This window comes from Neovison vison, chromosome 3 (genome assembly GCF_020171115.1).
Source record: "Neovison vison isolate M4711 chromosome 3, ASM_NN_V1, whole genome shotgun sequence".
Classification (NCBI taxonomy): Eukaryota; Metazoa; Chordata; class Mammalia; order Carnivora; family Mustelidae; genus Neogale; species Neogale vison.
In genome coordinates, this window is record NC_058093.1 from 219,260,108 (window position 1) to 219,279,912 (window position 19,805).

The window sequence follows — 19,805 nt, forward strand, 5'->3', positions numbered from 1 at the left end:
TGTGATCTCTGTCAAATAAATAAATAAAATCTTTTAAAAAATAATTAAAAAAAATAAAAACAATGGTTTCTAATACTTGGGTAAATAATGTAAGAAAGATTGTGAAGCCCAAGTCACTTGTAAGAGTAGTGCCTTACACAAATGAAGCACTCACTATATTTATAATTATAAAAAAAACCCTGTACAAGTACTCAAAAACAACACAAATATGTCTTTATCTAACCCAAGTGGTTTAAAACATTAGAAATAACACTTTCCAGCTATATATATTTATAGTTCATATATATTTATAGTTCATAATTGAGATACTTCCTCCCCACATGCAAAAACAAGATGTTCTTTACTTTTCCTGTAAAGAATTGAGGAAGCAGTAAAGTCACCTTTTACATGGAAGAAACGGGGAAATGTTTAGACTTCTAAGTCATTTTAACTGACTAGCATTTCAGCCTGACATTAATGGCCTCATAACGTTGTAATAAGCAACTTTTTTTTTAAGGATTTTTATTTTTTAAGATTTTTTTTTTTTTGGTCAGAGAGAGAGTGCACAAGCAGAGTGGCAGACAGAGGCAGAGAGAGAAGCAGGCTCCCTACTGAGGAAGGAGGAAGGAGCTGGATGCGAAACTCAATGCCAGGACCCTGGGATTATGACCCCAGCCAAAGGCAGCGGCTCAACCGACTGAGCCAACCAGGCGTCCCTTAAGGATTTTATTTTTAAGTAATCTCTATACCCAAAGGTGGGGCTTGAATTCACTACCCCAAGACAAAGAATTGCATGTTCTACTGCTGAACCAGCCAGGAGCCCCTATTAATAAGCAACTTAAAAAAAAAAAAAATAGGTGTTCTTTTCTCAACCTGAAGTTTAGTTTATAAACCTTTAATTATTATCTTTGCTGAAACACCTTTGACAGAGGGGCCATTCATACCTGATTACAAATGTGCCCAAATCTAATGAAATCACTATCAGAGCAAGAAGAAAATGCCCTAAGAGTTAGAATATGAGCTTGTTATAGTTAAACTCATTCCCAGTAAGACATTTTTAAAGAGCAGTGACGAAATACTGTTTTAAGGGGGAATGATCAGAAATTATCTATAAGGAGAAAGTTAATAGTACCAGAGTCGGGAGTGAGGGGATTATAGAAATCAAAGACGTCCTGGCAGACCCAGCAAAAGGAAAATGGGATATTATGAAGTTCCTCTTGGATCAAAGTTCCTTGCAGGCACTTGGGTTTAACCCTTCCAGTCAGAATTTCCAAAGGGAAGCAAGTGCTAGACTGGATTTACAGTTCTGGTTTTGACTCTAACATTCATAAATTAAGTGATCTTGAGCAAAACCTTGCCTTTCTCAGAGTCTCAGTTTTCCCGTCTGTAACACAGAAGGAAGAGATGGCCTTTAAAGTCATCATCTTAAGTTACTAAAATTACTTAGCTAATTTTTTAGGGCTCGGCAAGACGCAGCGGCGAGGTACGCCGCGGCTGGGGAGGGGTTAATTCCGTTTTGCCCCGCCCCTTCAGGGCCCCGCCCCGCGGGCACCCCCCCCCGCATGCACCCTTGACCCCGCCCCCAGGCCGTGCGTCCACCGGAAGTGCCCGGGCGCGGGCAGCTCACTTCCGCCCGGCAGGTGACAGCCGCGGGGCTCCAAGCGGCCGGCGGCACGGACGCACCGGGGGAGCGGGAGGACGAGGCCGCGGACATTTTGCTGAGGAGCCGAGCCGTGCCGTGGCGCCGGGAGCCGTCCGGACCTGTGGGTGAGGAAGCGGGGAGTCCGGCGAGGCAGGAGAAGGAGTGGGGCCAGGAGGCGGTGGTCTGAGGTGAAGGGGGTTTGTGGGGTCAGAGGTCACAGAGAGGACGGGGCTCTAGAGGGGTGTGAGTGGTTTCCCAAGCCACTACGTGAGAGAAGGACTGCGAGTTCATTCATTCGTGCCCACTTGGCCGCCGGCCTGAATCCCAGCCACCCCAGCCCGCAGTCCCTCTTGGGGCGTCCTCCAAAGAGACTCCTAGACTTAGGCCCTGCGGAGTCCGCCCCACGCCAGGGGGGAAATTCCTCTCCCCGTCCTGGTTTCCCCCTTCACATGCTGAGGCCTCCTAGTCATTCGGGGCCTTATCTCTTTGCCAAGGTTCAAAAAGAAAAAAAAAAAAAAATTAAGAACCGGCCATTTGCGCCTGCCCCGCGGTAGGCTCGGGCTTGGTCTGTCCGTCCGTCCGGCGTTTCATGGACAGGTTATCTGGGGACACCTGTGATCATGCTAAAAATACTGACGAAATGCTAGCTACTAGTTATTGAGCTCCTACTGTGTGCTAGACACTGCCAAACACCGCAGGTACAGTGCCATATGTAAACTTCACAACAGCCCTATTTTATCTACAAGAAACCCAGGCACAGAGAGGTTGAACCACGCATTAGGTAAGGTCAGTCCTGTGATATAGGCAGAGCCAGGGTTCTTACCTAGGCTTTCAGGGGCCTGAAAAGTGCAGAGACAGAAGAGGCTGGAGCAAGGTTGGGGTGTAGGGGCTTTTAGATTTCTTTAGCTGCTGTTGTATTTATTCAAAGCTATATAAAGATGTAGCCTTATTACTTTGCGTATGCTCCTCATAAGGGCCATTTAATTCACATGGTTAGGATGAAACAATCCTGCAGGCTATTGTTAGAAGTAATTACCTTTCAGGGCAAAAGTGGAAGTTTTTCCTGACTATTGAGAACTGTGAGACACAAAACAGGCTATTCATGAAGCTAATTTAAGAATATTCAGACCCTCTCTTAAAAGTGGTTGAACTGCATTCCTTTTGGAATAAAGAGAGGAAGCACATGACCCCTAGGGGATCTTTTGGCCCTAGGTTCTTGAAGAACGTTCTCAAGGGAAGGGTCTCTGTCTCAGAAAAGTACAGGTCCCTTGGCTTCTTGGATGGGGAGTGCACATCTCGCTTGGAAGATGGTGAAGTCGTTTGATGGCTGGAGGACTAGACTCTGTGAGTCTGAGCCTTATTCCTTTGCAGACATTCACTTGCTCCAATTCTTCCTCAGTTTCCCTGGTAGCAGCAGGGGGAAGATGTGCTGCCTTCCTATCCAGTCCTGGGTGTTACAAGCCTTAATGAACCCATGAAGGTTTTCACATGTTCTGAAGAAAGCTGTGATATAAATATTACCATAGTACCTTTTTTTAAAGTCTGTGATCTGTTCTCCTAGTTCCATTGAATTCACAGAAACTTAATACTGTCACCTTATCCCCATTCTTCCAAGGGAGGATTTGAGATGAAGTGACTTGTCAGACAGATGGTGGGAACATGAGCAAAACTCAGAGCATCTGGCTCCCTATCCTAAGTTGAGCCCACCAGCCTCCTCCGGCCGCTTAGAAACTGTCATAAAGAGTAGCCTCAGTAGTTCTCAAAGAATCAGATCCCTCAGAGGTTGTGGAGAGGTTATCTGTTGAGGACAGGTTGAGCAGAGGCTTCCATCCTGAGTGGCCTGAAGGGCTCAAGAGGTGTAGTGGAAAAAGCACTGCCGGACTCCCTACCAGTCAGCCCTGGGTTCTGACCCCAGCTCAGCACCTACCTGGACAACTTACTTAGGCTTGGTCTCCTTTACCTCAGCTCTAAAATAATACTGACCCCCGCCTCCTCCCCATCCCCCCCAGCACTGGTGTGTGTGGGGATTAGATAAGGAAATTTGTGCAGAGGCTGTTACTGTGGTTGGGTGCCTTGATCCTAGGCCGTTGATGCCTCTGAGAGCCTCTGAGGAAGGCTGTCCACCCTGGTTTGTGGGGCATTACTTCCTTCTGCAAACAGAGACTTTACATACACAGCACTGCTCCCACCCTTCTTGTTTCACTTCCCAAAAGTGTTTCAGAACAAGTTTAATCTGTTGGTCCTATTGGCTTTGGGCTTGGACTTTCATGTATTTCTGGTCATCATCTGAAATTGTTGCGCGTCTTGACTGCTCACTTCCCAGAAAACCTCCACGCCTGGCACCAGAGCCTGACATGCTGACAGTGAGCAAACATGGCTTAGGTATGGGTTCTGCATTTTGCTATAATAATGAAAGCTTGAGAGGGCATCTGTTATATGTAGATGTTTCTTTTTCTGAACAGGTTTCTTCTGTCTGAGATAGGTTACTGATACATGATCACAGCCCAGAAATGGTTTTAGTGTTTTGTTTTTTCCTCTTCACACAGAGAAGGAACAAATAACACCAGAGAGAAAATATCATGTGAGCACTTGGGGAATCCTTTAAAAAAATAATCCTGCTTGAATATCCATCAGTGACTCCTTATTGCCCTCAGGCTAAAATTGACATTCCTTATCATGGCCTAGAAGGCCTTTTGGGGTGACTCCTGCCTGGCTCTCCTGCCTTATCTCTCCTACTCCCCACTTCCATTTTTTCCCAACCTCCAGTCATACTCAGCTGCTTGCCACTTCTGCAGTCCCCAACTCTTTCTACCTCTGTGTCTTTGCTTTGTGCTGTCCTCTGCTTGAACACTGTTTCCTGTCACACATGACTCTTTCTTTGCTTGGAGCTTCCCATCTGATTATCTCTCTCACCTTGTAGGCCTGAACCTCCTCAGTGTCCTGTGGCACTGCTCATAAGGTTTGTCATTGTTCACTTGGCTGTCTTCTAAGTAAACGGCTCTTAATCCTTGGGGAGGACTTGTCTTAACTGTGTCTCTAGCACTTAGTGAAATGTCTGGCACATAGGTGCCCAGTAAATGTTCAGTGAATGGATGAATATTGCATTGACTTGTTAGGATTATTTGATTCTTAGGAAATTCAAAGCACTTTCCAAATGGTCTCCTGTCCATCCCTCATACCAGTCTGGCAGGATAGGAAGAAGTCTGACCAGTGATAGGATTAACTACTCGCCTGTTTTCATTGCTACCGCCCAGCCAGCCACCAGAGTGACATTGTCCAGGGAAAGAGCCTTCCAGGCCTAAGAGAGTGAAGAGTAGGAGCGTCCCTGGTTTGTTTGAGAAACAGCAGGGAACTGAGTGAGCAATGAGCGGGGCCTTGGGTTATGAGGTCAGAGGACAATGGAGGGGACTTCCAGGTCAAGGTGAGAACCCTGGCTTTTACTCTGAGTGAGATGGGTGGTGGGAGCTACTAGAGTTTTGAGCAGGAGTTCTGAGATCTGACTGAGATGGGAGGTGGGAGCTGCTAGAGTTTGGAGCAGGAGTTCTGAGATCTGACTTACATTTCAACAGGCACCACCACAGTGCTTCAGGGCCTCCAGAGACTTGGGGTCGGGGAACAGCGAGGAGGTGCTGGTGGTAACCACTGTCCCTGTTTAGTAGTCATAGTGGCCAGCCTATAGCAAGAGGCCACTTGGTGAGTTGGGCACTGCTGAAGGCTTTGTATGTACTGACCTGTTTTATTTATTTATTTTTTAATTTTATTTATTTGAGAGAGTGAGAGAGAGCACAAGAGGGGGGAGGCTCAGAGGGAGAAGCAGACTCCTCGTTGAGCAGGGAACCCGACTTGGGGCTTGATCCCGAGATTCCAGGATCAGGACCTGAGCCAAAGGCAGACGCTTGACTGATTGAGCCACGTAGGTGCCCCGGTATTGACCTGATTTAGCCTCACAAATCCCTTAGGTATGTGACATTGCAATTCTCATTTTATAGGCTTGTGCCTGTTAAGTTGTGTAGACCCTTGGAGAGCCCCTGTCATACATGCTGTGGCCTTCTTCCCATTCCCAACCCCTCGTTCTTGGATTGTCTCGTTATTTAATATTGCTGAGGAGTGGCTTTGCTGTGGTTTTAGACTTTCAAGCCTCATGTTTTTTGGGTCTTTAGCCTTGGGCTCGACCTCTAACCTCCAATAAGAGGGTCTCCCCAAAGTTGGGTGACCTTTTCTCATTAAGGTAAGAAGCTGGTTGAGTCCAGAATACCCAGAGTCCATCAGCAGCCAGAACGCCCGCCTTAGTGACTTTTTCCCCAGGGTTACTATCTCTATGGGCTTGAGCTGGAAGATGATAGATTTGGAAGTCAGGTCTCAAAGCTTTCAAACCAGTCCTTCATTGTTCATTTTCAGCACTGAAAATATTTGTTAAAGCAGAGCACTGTAAAGGAATAGACTTGGGTGACATACAGTTTTTGCCACACCTAATTGTTTTTAGGATCTTAAGCATATTGAGAGTGGAATGACAGAGTTTCATTTTGTGGTGAGTCTGCTTCTATAGCCTTCATTTTCTGAATGAAACTGAGTGGCTGAACGTTGAGACAGTGCCTCCTGTCACCTTCTCAAGGTGGCCACCTGGTTAAATTTTAACCTCCTTTCCTCCCCTCCTCCACATTCCCTAGCCTCCTTCCCTGTTTTCTCTTTCTCCATAGAATTGATCACCATCTCAGATAGTGTATATTATACTTACTTATCTTGCCTGTGGTCCCTGTCTGCCATTGGGATGTATGCTCCTTGAAGGGAAGGATCTTTGCCTGGCTTGTTCACAGCTGCATCCCTAGCATGTAGACCTGTTTATGGCACATGGGAGGTGCTCAGCAAACATGAATAGGAATGGGGGTGCGGGTGAGGACAGGAAAATATGTACTCAGTACAGGGATGGTGTCTTTGTGGGCTGTTGTTGTTTTTTAAGATTTTATTTGAGAGAGAGAGTGCAGAAGAAAGCACAAGTTGGGGTGAAGTGCAAAAGCAGTGAAGAGCTTGACAAAGGAACACAGAAGACCTGTAGGTCTAGAGGATTATAGGCAGAGGGAAGGGCCTGCTTGTGTTCCCATCATAGCTGTGTCAGAGCCCCTTGCCCCCAGCATTTGCATCCCCACCTTCCAGCAGCCTTAGTCTCTGAGCTGATGCCTGTGGGAGCAGGAGATGGTGATCTGGCCTCACTGAAAGAGGTGGCCTGGACCTTTCTCCTATCAGAGATGTTACCATCTGACCTTCTGCCCTTTGCCGTTCTCTTTTTTCTTTATTTACTTATCTTTCATTTATTTATTGGCTCTAAAATGGGCTAGGGGGTCTGATATTTTCAACTTCAGTTTTATCAAAATAGCTTGACAACCAGAGCAGATGCGTGTCTGATGCTAGCAAATCCTGTGAATGGAACGTGGGGAAGCTGGTCTCCAGCTGAGGTTGGTTTACAAAACTTGAAATTTCCCCAGGAAGAGAGTTGAGCACTAATCGTTCAGACATTTATTGAGCACCGGTATTTGTCAGGTAAGTCTAGGAGCTAGGGATGCAGTACTAAATAAAATGGATAAAACCTTTGTCCTCATGGAGCACATTACAAAGGGAGAAAAAAATAAACAATATAAATATATTTTATAGTATGTTGGTGACAAGTACCTTGAAGGAATACAAAAGGAGAAGTGAAAGGTAGGGAATTGGGGGGATTGGTTGGAAATGTGTAGAATTTTAAATGAAGTGGTCAGAAAAGGCGACATTTTAGTGAAATTTGAAAGAAGTGACGGACTGAGCCATGGCACTGTCTGGAGAAAGAGCCTCACTGGCCATGTGAACAGCATGTGCAAAGGCCCTGAAGTGGAAACATGCCTGTCGTGTTCAAGGATCAGCAGAGAGGCTTCATATGGCTGGAACTGAGGGAATGATAGAGAAAACAGTGAGAGGAGAGTTTGAAGAAGTAATAGGTGGTGGATATGTGTATGAAAGACAGAAGGGGTGTGTGTCTCAGATGCGCCTGTAGTCCATGAGGCCATGGTAGAGATTTTGGCTCTTATTCTGAGGTAAGACAGGGAACCATTGGAGGATTTTGGACCAGAGTACCACTGTCTAACTTAGACTGTAATGGGATCATTCTGCCTGTTGCTGAACTGGGCTGTCGAGAGCAGTGTGGAAGCAGCTTTGGTAGCAATCACAATAAGATGTGATAGTGGGGGACACCTGGGTGGCTCAGTCGTGAAGTGTCTGCCTTCAGCTCAGGTCCTGCTGGGGATAGAGCCCCACATCAGGCTCCCTGCTCAGCAGGAAGCTTGATTTCTCCCTCTCCCACTCCCCCTGCTTGTGTTCTCTCTCTCTCTCTCTCTCTGTCAAATTAAAAAAAAAGTGATGGTGGTGTGGGGCCTGGTAGCAGTGATGGCGCTGGTGAATAGCTGCTTTATGAATTCTGGATTCAGGGTTTTGAAGGGGCGGGGGGTGGGAGGTTGGGGTACCAGTTGGTGGGTATTATAGAGGGCACGGATTGCATAGAGCACTGGGTGTGGTACAAAAATAATGAATACTGTTATGCTGAAAATAAATAAAAAATAAATTTTAAAAAAATGATTTCTGGATTCATTTGGAAGGTAAATCCCATAGGATCTGCTGATAGATTAGATGTGGAATATGAGTGTGTGTGTTGTCAAGGGTAACTGAGGTTTTTGGCCTGAAACTCTGTTAAAGATATTGATAATGAACTAGCTAATGAAAACTGCAGATGAGCCAGTTGCAGGATGGGGGGAAGCAGAAGGTCAGTTTTTATCATGTTAAGTTTGAGCTGCCTGTTAGGTGTATAGACATTCAAGTTCAGATATTGATTAGGCAGTTTGGGTATATGAGCTGAGCATTCACTGGAGAGGTTGGGCCTTGGGGGTGTAAACTTGTGAGTTGTCAGCATGTAGATGGTACTTAAAGCCTTGACACTGGATGAACTCACCAAAGAGGCGAGATAGCATGGGGAGGGGGAGGTAGCAGGCCCAACCCTGGGGCCCCCCAGTCATAAAGGAAAGGGAGAGGAAGAAGAACCAACAAAGGAGACAGATGGAGCAGGAGGGGAGTAGAGGGGAAAGCAGAGTGCATGGCATCCTGGAATCCAGGGGAAGAAAGTGTTTCAAGGAAGAGGGGGTGATGAACACTATCAAATGCTCGTCAGTGTAAGATTTGTTTTTGACAGGAGGATCACTGCATCTTCTGTCAGCAGGACCTAACATGCTCAGGCATCCAAGACCATCGCTGAATCCCATCCTTCCTTGCCTAACTTCATCTGCTCCTTTCCCTTCCAAGTCCTTGCCTTTAGCCAGGTTGGGGTTCTCACAAACTCCTGAACATGCCTGCTTGTTTTGGCTTTGGGTAACTCACTCTTCTCTCAGCATCTTTAATTTCTTATTTATAAATGGATTACCTTGAGAATTAAATGAGGGGGGCTGTAAACCATTTAGCACAGAGCCTGCACCCCAGTCAGTGTTGCTGGTGATTTAGTCTCTATCTGCTCCTTTTATGCTGGCTTCTTGTGGGTCTTCTCCAGTTTACCCTCAGTCCTTCCTTTCCAAATGTGACCCATCTTTTCCCATCCAGAAAGCACTTCTTCATCTTCCCTAGACGTTCCCCCAAGTCTCAAAACCCTCTTCTGAGCAGTGGTGGTACTTATGTGGAAGGCATGATTGCTCTATTGTTCACCTGCAGTCCTTTACTTGGTCTCTGCGTCTGTACAAGCCCAGCGGGAAGACTATCCTTTGTCTCCTGTGGGCATGCTGCTATGGGGGGCACAGTCCCTGTCCCAGAGTTGACGGTTCCTCACACTGTTACACATGATGAATGGATGACTCCAGCACTTGAAAGAGCTTCAGAAAGTGTTTCCATTGTATAGATGGGAAAACTGAGATCTCAGGGGGCCTCATTCTAGTCTTTGGCCTCATTCTCTTCCTGATTAATTTAAATATTATTCAGAAGAAACCCCTATTACTTTCCTTTTTCAAGTCCAGAGGAACTTTTCTTTCTCTTGACAGCAGATCTTTCCAAGCATTACTTTCTGTAGATAGTTGAGAACTGATTCTAGAATTAGTTTCTAAAGACTCAGTGCTAATAGAAGAACATTTGCATGTGGCATGTACCTGCTTTTACTTCTTTTTCATTTTGAGGCTTTAACTGTTAATGGGTCTCAGGAGATTGATTTTGGCTAACTACTTTTCATCCAAATCCCAGGAGGCCCATAACTCAGCAAGCTCATCCAAACAGGCTTTCACTAGGCATGTTACCAAACTTGACATTGCTCTTGTCCAAACTGGATGGACTGGTCCTAAAATAACCTGTAATTCAATGTTTGAGGGGCCCTGCAGGGATATGGGGCAACACATTTCATTTATCCTTTCGCTTGGAGTGTGTGTGATTCTGCCAGGGCTTCATTCAGAGGAGTTGTGTTGCTGGACTGAGTGGAACCTGTGGGATCTCAGTATGGGGCAAGAGTAGAGAGTGTCAGTGCTACCATTTTCTAGCTGTTTGACTCCAGAGAAATGCCTTGGTCTCTCTGGACTTTACTTTCCCTCATCTGTAAACTTGTATTATCAATACCTTTTCCACAGATTATTGTTTGGATTAAATGTGAAGTTCTTTACATAGTGTCTGGCTCATAGAGATATCTGCCTGCCATTACTGCTGCCACTGCCATCTTTGTTCTGAATTTCATGCCAAGCCCAAAGAAGAGCACAGCTTATTTTCTCATAGTTATTAAACCAATTTGAAAGAGCCTGTTTGAGTTTGGTGACCAGGTTGTCTCAGAGAGAAAGTCTGAAGTCTGGTTTTTCTACTGCTGAGTCACCTTTTAGTCTACAAGCTGGCCTCACTTATTTCCCTGTCTATAAAGTGAACTTGACGGTTTACCTGTGAGGACCTTTTCCTTTTTGAAAGAAGACTGTCAGACAGGTGAGCGGTGCTGAGTAATGGCTGGGTGGTGAATAGAATGATTGTCTCTATTATAAACTCTAAGCTTCATGGGGCAGGGATACAATCCAGAGTATGGCACAGAGCAGGGGAATATTTGTGAATGAATCAACTATGCCTTTGAAACAGAACTGAAACCGCCAAACATGAGGTGATTAAAATTCCACTTTTCTGTTCTAAATGGAGAAGAAACAGTTGCACCACCCTAATCCCTTTTATTTCACCTTTTTTTTTTTTTAAGATTTTATTTATTTATTATTCATGAGAGACAGAGAGGCAGAGGGAGAAGCAAGCACAGTGTGGGACTATATTCCAGGACCCTGGGATCATGACCTGAGCCAAAGGCTGATACTTAACCAACTGAGCTGCCCAAGCACCCTCTTACTAACTTATCCTGACCTGTTCTTGAGCTAACATGTGCCTGGAGCAGGTTTCTGAACAGGTTTCTTCATCAGGCAAGAGTTTAACAGTGACAATTTTATTTTTTTTTTTTTTAAAGATTTAATTTATCTGAGAGAGAGCATTGTGTGCATGTAGGCACCAGCAGGGGGAGGGGCAGAAAGAGAAGGAAAAGCAAACTCCCCGCTGAGCAGAGAGCCCAATGCAGGGTTCCATCCCAAGACCCTGAGATCATGACCTGAGCCAAAGGCAGATGCTTAACCAACTGAGCCACCCAGGTACTCAGCAATGATGGTTTTAAACAGCACTGAAGATGGAAGCCACCAACAGACTTTCAGGGCTCATTTTTCCCTGCCCAGATGTCCTTGAATTCAGAGATGAGTATTGACAGCTGCATCAGACCTTGCCAAAATGTCTTCTTCCCCTTTCCCTTACCTAAAACTGTTTCTCTGGCTGATCTCACAATACCGATTGTCTCCCTTGGTAACTCACTGAGTGCCAGCGGTATGCAGCACATAGTGCTAGCGCCACCAACTTCGTGCCTCTCAACTGAGTGCAGAGCCTGGGTTGCTCTGGCATGAATCACTGCCCTGAGACTAGAAACATCCTTTCCTTGGTCTTTGGCAGGCCATTTGGGGAATTGTTTGGCTTGTTACTGTTTTCCTTCCTTTGTTTCCTCTGGATTATATAGTTTTCCATTTTTCTTCTTAAGCATTGAGTTTTATTTTATTTAAAAAAAAAAAAAATTCAAGGGACGCCTGGGTGGCTCAGTTGGTTGGACGACTGCCTTCAGCTCAGGTCATGATCCTGGAGTCCCGGGATCGAGTCCCGCATCAGGCTCCCAGCTCTGCGGGGAGCCTGCTTCTCTCTCTGACCTTCTCCTCGTTCATGCTCTCTCTCACTGTCTCTCTCTCAAATAAATAAATAAAATCTTTAAAAAAAAAAATTCAATTATTTGAATTGACTTTTTCGGTGGCTTAGTCAGTTAAGCATCTGCCTTCAGCCAAAGTCATGATCCCAAGGTCTCGCAAAGCAGGGAGCCTGCTTCTCCATCTTCCTCTGCCTGCTATTGCCACTGCTTATGCGTGGTCTCTATCGAATAAAAAAATAAAATCTTAATAAATAGATAGAAATGAAAAAATTTTTAATATTTGTATGACTTACACCAAGGGATATGTGAGCTCTTAAGTGTACCAGTCTGGCCAGAATCTGCATCAAGATGCAGATCATGGGGCACCTGGGTGGCTCAGTGTGTTAAGCGTCTGCCTTCGGCTCAGGTCATGATCTCAGGGTCCTGGGATGGAGCTCCATGCTGGGCTCTCTGCTCAGCAGGGAACCTGCTTCCTCCCCCCACCTCTGCCTGCATCTCTGCCTACTTGTGGTCTCTCTCTCTGTCAAATAAATAAAATCTTAAAAAAAAAAAAAAGATGCAGATCATTTCCATCACCCCTAGAGTTCTTTTGTGCCCCATTCAGTCCTTCTCAAACACATCCACTGATCAGACTTCTACCTCTTCTTCTTATCCTAGAATTTCATGTAAATGGAACCCCACAATTTTTTTTTTTTTAAAGATTTATTTATTTCACAGACAGAACACAAGCAGGGGGAGCAGCAGGGAGAGGGAGAAACAGGCTCTCTACTGAGCAGAGAGCCTGATGCTGGCCTAGATCCCAGGACCCCGGGACCACTACCTGAGCCAAAGGCAGATACCTAACCCACTGAGCCACCCAGGGGCCCTGGAACTCCATGATATTTATAATATCAGCATGCTTTCATTCCCACATTGTCCCCTATCAGAAGAACAGTGAACTAAGTAAAGAGCAAGTGCTTCTGTCCCCATTTTCAAGGGAAGAATTGGATCATAGAGATGAATTAAACCAACAGCAAGCAGTTCAGTGTTCTTTGCTTTAAAATTATTGTTGGGGCACCTGCTGGCTCAGTTGGTAGAGTACGCAGCTATTCATCTCAGGGTTTTGAGTTCAAGCCCCACATTGGGCATGAAGCCTACCTAAAAAATAAAAATGATAAAGATAAAATAATTATTGTTATCACTAGAAATGTTGAGGTCTTGGAGAAAAGTTGAAATATATTCAATATTTTCTTAATGTACTTTTTATAGATTTAAATTCAATTTATTTGTTTAAAACACAGAGTTTCTTTATCTCTTGTTCTTAGAACTACATGTAGATATGTGAGGACCTCACAAATTTAAAAAGTGTTGAGGACTTTATTTCCTATGTCTAACTCCAGTAGCTAAAATTCAAAGTCTTTAGCTGGGGATATTTTTATGATTTTTTTCCCCTTCCATTATCTCCCTAGGACCTCATTTTTCCACTCTTAGATTACATTACATCTTTGTCCTAGCCAGTGTGTCAGTGATTCTCACGAGGGGCTTCTTTATAATTCTAGAAAACATAAAACTACTCTATTTCAGGCTTATTACTCAGTTTCTTTACTTTAAGCCTAGTGGCAGGGGAAAACAGGAGCATCAGTAGGATTTTTATTTTTATTTTTTTAAGTAAGATTAATAGGGGGTACCTGGGTGGCTCAGTCGTTGGGCCTCTGCCTTCGGCTCAGGTCATGATCCCAGGGTCCTGGGATTGAACCCTGCATCAGGCTCCCTGCACGGCAAGAAGCCTGCTTCTTCCTCTCCCACTCCCCCTGCTTCTGTTCCCTCTCTCACTGTGTCTCTCTCTGTTAAATAAATAAATAAAACCATTTTTTTAAAAAAAATTTTTAAATAAAAAATAAAGTAAGATTAATAGGGACTGGTCTGGGATTATAAGATCAAAGTGAGACGGTAGATTTAAATGAAGGACAGCATCAGTGGCTCATTAGTGACAAAACCAGTCCTTCCAGGTGTGGGTTTTAGTTTAGACTCTCCCTCCCCCTGAGGCGATCCTTAGCCCGTAAACGCTGAAAGTGAGGAGTACCCCAGCCCAGAATGCTGTCTCCTTAGCAAAAATGACTTATCACACTGGCCAGAGCAGTTTGCAAACCAAAAATTCCCCAATTGTTCCTTTTTAGAATATGTCCCGTCACTTCCAAAGATGGAATCCAAACCCTAGGCTTTTTCTTGCCTGAACTGGTTGTGTGCTTCCAGGTGTGGCTCATGTATACAATTAGAGTCACCAAACAAGGTCTTAGCCTCTTTGGCCTCCATTAGTGGGCACGCAGTGTATGGCGATAGCTGAGCAGTGCCAGGGAACGCATCCGTCTTTCCTGTGGCATCCTTTAAGTCTGATCCTTTAGACTGAACTGTAGGGTTTTTTTCACTCCTCCAGAGAGGATGAAACATCTCTTGCACTAACCAAGAGTAACTTCAGAGAAAGGACACAGGAGATAGCCACCTAGGGCAGGTCACCCAGGTGTAGTTGATCTTCCACAGTGTAATGAGGTTTTTAAAATCTGTGCTCTGGGTGGCTTGGCAAAAGCATTTTCACTTCTCCCTACTTCCCCTTCCTCCTCCACTTTAATTTCCTGTATGTGAAACAGTTTCAGAGGGATACGATTTCTGCATCATCAGTCCCATTGGGCCCTCTGCAGAGGGTTATGTGAGATAGATACTGCAGAGAAAAGAAGCAGCCAGTGCTCACGCTGGGTAGCAGTGTAAGTTGCAAGTAGTTGCTTAGCATCTGTAAAAGGAAGAGTGTCATCAAAGCTTAACGCTATAGGGGTATCAGCAGTCTGTGGTGGTCTAATTAGCTGACCCTGCTCTGTTGCTTTTTTTAATCCCCCCAAAAGAAGCTTCCCACGCTTTCTCCACCTGGGCAGGTACATACATCTCAAATCTGTCCCCAGGTGATTGTGTTCTGGGAATTTAGGACCCCAAGATGTTGTATTGTGCCTGCAGATAAGGGCAAAGCCCCTGACAGCCTCCACTATTGGAGAAGGAAGAATCTCTGGGCAGCATTGAAGTTAGACATCTAAGGTAGTTTTTTACCTTTTTTTTCACTTCGATTTCCTTCTAGATTTAACAACAGAGGGGTTTATATGTTACTGTGATTCTTTAAGTCTAAAATTTTTAGCCCCTTTTGTTTTCTTGATCCCTCTTCTTAGACTAAACTTATCTTTGAGAAATGGCATACTTCTATTTTGGATACCCCTTCCATTTGTGCTCTCACACCTATGATTCCTGAAGTCATAGAGCCTTTTGCTCTGTGGCAGACATCCTGTTATCTTGTTGATCTGCTCGTTCACAGCACTCCAAAAAGAACCTCTAGGTTGGGAAGATTTCTCTGAGAAAATGGCTGTATGTGTACTCAAAAGAAAATGATTTTCGCTGTAAGTGAACTCCTTTAGGAAACAGATGCTGAAGAGTTACATAACAGAGCTGTCAGCAAGCCGAGACTTCCCAGGATGGTCACTGGCCCCTTTTCATTTCTTTTAACAACTATCAACTCAACACTGGCCATGTGCAGAACCCTAGGCCAGTTATGAAGGGGGAGGGTGGACAGAGCCATGGAATAGGCTGACGTGGGTTCTCCCTTTGTGGATCTGTCCACAGGCCTGACTCTTGCTGCCAGGCCCTGCAAGATAGAGTCCCTACCATGGGTCTCCCATCATCAGACACAGCAGTCTCTTCTTTTTCCTGCATCTCCCATAGAAAAGTGCCATCATCCCTTTCAACCTTGCAAAGCAAAGGATAGTAGAATTGTGTCTTTTCCTTTGTACTGTTCTGTCAGTGAAGCCTTTATTCCTCTAGTCCAGTGGGATCCACAAAGGATTTAAGGCAGCCCCAAGACAGCACATACTTGTTTCCCACTGATCACTGAGACAGAATCTATTGGGTGTATCAGTTGGGGAACAGGTTCTTTGCCATCTTGCTGTGAATACCAGCTTAGTCTGGAGAATTCACTTGGGCTAGAGAGGAGCCATGTCAGTTTTGTTTCCAGAGACTTTTTTTTTTAAGATTTTATTTATTTGTCAGAGAGGAGCGAGAGCACACACAAACAGGCAGAGTGCCAAGCAGAGCAGGCAGAGGGAGAAGCAGGTTTCCGGCTGAGTAAGGAGCCCAGTGTAGGACTCCATCCCAGGACTCTGGGATCATGAGCTGAGCCGAAGGCAGCTGCTTAACCAACTGAGTCACTCAAGTGCCCCTCCAGAGACTTTTTGAATGATCCTTGACCTCTCACATCCATCCCACCAGTAATCTCCATCTTGCTCCCGCCTAGTAGTAATGTACTGAAAGAAGATGTTAACAGGTTCTGTGGGGGTTTAAATTAATTAATTATTTCCAAGGTTTTATTTAAATTCTAGTTAGTTAGCATACAGTGTTTTCATGCAAAATACTTACAGTGTTTAGCATACAATTGTTTTCAGGAGTAGAATTTAATGAGTCATCGCTTACATATAACACCTAGTGCTCATCACAAGTGCCCTTGATGGGTTCTATGTTTCAATCTCTTCAGTAGAGGCAACAGAAGGGAAAAAAGTGAGGGACTTTTTTGGTGGGGGGCACCTGGGTGGCTCAGTGGGTTAAGCCGCTGCCTTCGGCTCAGGTCATGATCCCAGGGTCCTGGGATTGAGCGCATCAGGCTCTCTGCTCAGCAGGGAGCCTGCTTCCTCTCTCTCTCTCTGCCTGCCTCTCTGCCTGCTTGTCCTCTCTCTCTCTCTCTTTCTCTCTGTCAAATAAATAAATAAATAAAATCTTAAAAAAAAAAAAATGAGGGACTTTTTCCATTCAAATGTCTATATTTTTGGATTGTTTGGTTTTCTGTACCATGTGAGACTACAGGTAGGACTGGGCAGTTATCATTGAAAGTCTTATGGTTTTTATATTGAATCCTTAGGCACTATCAGGGCTCGGTCCTCCCTTTCAGATGGGAGAAGCAGAATTCCTTTGTTAATAGAATACAGTTGCTGAGGTCAGGCAGCCCTGAGATGGTCTCCCAGTCTAACCATTTATAAGTCATGTGACTATGGGCAAGTTACTTAATTCTGAGCCTCAGTTTCCTCGTCTGTAAAATATTCTTCAAACCAGCCACCTGATTAGTGGGATTAAATGAAATAACGTTTATAAACCTTTTGGCTGTAATAGGGACTCAGTAAGTGTAACTTTTTTAAAAAGATTTTATTTATTTATTTGACAGAGAGATAGAACAAGTAGGCAGAGTGGCAGGCAGAGGGAGAGGGAGGAGCAGATCCCAGGACCCTGGGATCATGACCTGCGCCAAAGGCAGATGCTTAACAACATAGACACCCAGGTGTCCCAGTAAGTGATAACTTCTTAAATGTAAGAACTACCCCTGGAGCCTCTGCCATGTATCCGGGGTACTCGGCCCCTGTGGAGCTTCTTTAATCTTTCATCAGTTGGTCAAGAGGAACTACTGAAGGTACATAGTGGATGCTCTGTAAACGGTGAATGAATGAGGGGGCCTTGGTACTTTCTTTGTTCTGTTGCCTTAGAATAGCACTTCACACTGTGACTTTTGCACTGGGAGATGTCCTGAGAGATGCTTTGAGGAAACTGGCCAGTTAGATTTGGGGAATGCTATAGAGTCTACAGTATGTAGATGGATTCTAGCCTTCTCTAGAGAGGAATAGTGCATATCGCTATTAGAAAAGTTTGGAAAAGTTGGGGAGAGAAGAAACCTCCCTGGCTTTCCAAATTTGGCCTTTTCCAAGCTCATTTGACTATATGGGGGTAACGATAGTACTTCCGTGAGGCTGCGATGAGGCTGTAATGGGGTAACTCGCACGAAGCACTTAGAACAGTGGTGGGTGGGGTAAGCACACAGATGCAGAGTATCTAGCCATTCCCTTATTTATTCATTATTTATATCTAGCCATTCCCAAGACTTTATTTATCCATTTGACAGATCACAAGCAGGGGGAGCGATAGACAGAGGGGGAGAAGCAGACTTCCTGTGGAGCAGGGAGCCCGATGCAGGGCTGCATTCCAGGACCCTGGGATCATGACCCAAGCCGAAGGCACACACTCAACTGACTGAGCCACCCAGGTGCCCCATTATTAATGGGCATTAAAGTTATTTCCGATAGTGTATTGTATGGACAGTGCTGTAGGAAAACCCTACCATCTGTGCCGGTATTTCTGTGGGAGAGACTCCTACAAGTAGAACTGCTGGGTCAAAGGATATGCACATTCAAAAATTTGGTGGATCCCTCAGAATTACCTTCCAAAAGCTGATCCTATTATTTAACAGCTCATTTGCCCCATAGAGAGATAAGAAGCTATCTTCCCATACCACGTGTGTGCTGGATCCTGCCTTCGTCCTGTGCTCCGTGACTGAAAATGGAGCTGACACAACAGAAAGTCACCCCTCTCTTTTGTCTTGCAGAGTCCGGCCACAGATAAGGGACCAAAATGACTGACTCAAAGTATTTCACCACGACCAAGAAAGGTACTCTTTGTTTCATTGTGGGTCCTGTCCTACCCTTTCCTGGCTCTATCCTTCTGCCTTCTCCCTGCCAGGATGGGCTTTGGGGGCAGGGGTGGCAGCCTGGGAGCAAGTAACGGAATTACGCAGAGCATCTTTAACCTTGTGGATCCAGAACATTGAAGAGTTGATGGTATAAGAAATTGACTACTACTTTTTAGAACTCAGGAAGGGAAGAACATTAGCTCCAAATGGAGAGGGAGGAAGCCCCCTTTTGTTCTGAATGGCCTAACTTTTTAAATGTTTTTTCCTGGAGGAAAGAAAGCACACAATCCTTTCAGTAACCCCACAGTGATGTGTGTGTGTGTGTGTGTGTGTGTGTGTGTGTGTCTCTGGTCTTTATCCACAGGGACATGTTTTACATGGTCAGAGTCAGAATTTATATCCTGTTTTTCATTTGACATTATCTTAAACATTTCCCCACAGTTGTAACTACTCAGTGTTAGTCTGCTGAGTTGATGCACTGAAATTTGCTCAGCTTGTCTTCTGTTGTAGGGCATTGTGGTTGTTTCTGCTTTCTGAGAAGTAGAGGTGGTTGTAGTGGCTGATGAATGTGCTTTAACCCTGTCAAGTGTCTTCCTGACGGGCCCTCCCTCCTTCCCTCCCTCCATCCTTTCTTCCTTCCAAGTGAGATCAACACATGCCTGCTGACCAGATGAAAAGAGGCTGTTGAGGCAGCTGAGCCAGGACCTGCAATCTCCTCTTCCCCTTATTGAGCACATCTTTATTGTTCCAGCTTTCTTGCAGTTAAGCAGAGAAGACAGTCTATTAAATAGTAATCACACTAAAGGTGGTGGGTGCTATGGTAAGGGAAGCGCAGGGGGCCATGGGCGGACCTTGGATGGAGCTAGCTTGTTAAGAGGGAAGGGTAGAAAGGGGAGCAGAGCACTTACTCTGCCCAGGGTATGCCCACGGAAAGGAAGACACCTGGGCACAAGTTACTGAAGAGTGTGATAGAAGGAGAGTTGGAGAGTACAGGACTGGAGAGGGTGAACCTAGTGCTAAGTGAGTTGAGGTGTCAGTGGTGGGGTTTTTGTGAGTTTTCTTTTGAGGAGAATATAGAGGGATGCCTGAGTCCAAATCAGACATCAGTGATGGTTTTAAGCAAGAGAAAATCCAAGGCAGTTTCTAGTAAAGAATTGAAGAGGGTGAAGATTGGGGGGAGGCAAAGGGACCAGTACCACAGCTCCCAAGAGAGATGATGGTGTCTGAGCTAGGGAGAGGGGTGGGGTAGGGTGTAGCATTGTGGGTAGAGTAGATCGGATGCTTTATATGAGATTGAGGAGGTAGGCTTGGTGAATGATTTGATTTGGGGCCCATTCGAGGAAAGAGACATTTTGGAAACAGGCAGGTCCCAGGTTTACCTCATCAGTCTTCTTAGAACTGAAGTGACTCCATCAATTGATAGTTGTTAT

General features: G+C 45.1%; 1 protein-coding gene across 7 annotated transcripts in view; it reads left to right on the top strand.

The window, feature by feature from the left end:
- Positions 1-1,614: 1,614 nt before the first annotated feature.
- The window catches only part of AP1B1 (adaptor related protein complex 1 subunit beta 1), a 51,663-nt gene continuing 33,472 nt past the window's right edge, over positions 1,615-19,805 (top strand). For 6 of the 7 annotated variants that reach the window (XM_044243971.1, XM_044243972.1, XM_044243973.1 and 3 more), the window contains exons 1-2: positions 1,615-1,746; positions 18,292-18,354. In XM_044243971.1, the coding sequence (XP_044099906.1) occupies positions 18,318-18,354 (37 nt within the window). In that variant the 5' untranslated portion in view covers positions 1,615-1,746; positions 18,292-18,317. Of the gene's footprint in view, positions 1,747-3,985; positions 4,004-18,291; positions 18,355-19,805 lie in introns of those variants that run through there. The other variant, XM_044243969.1, reaches the window with a different exon arrangement.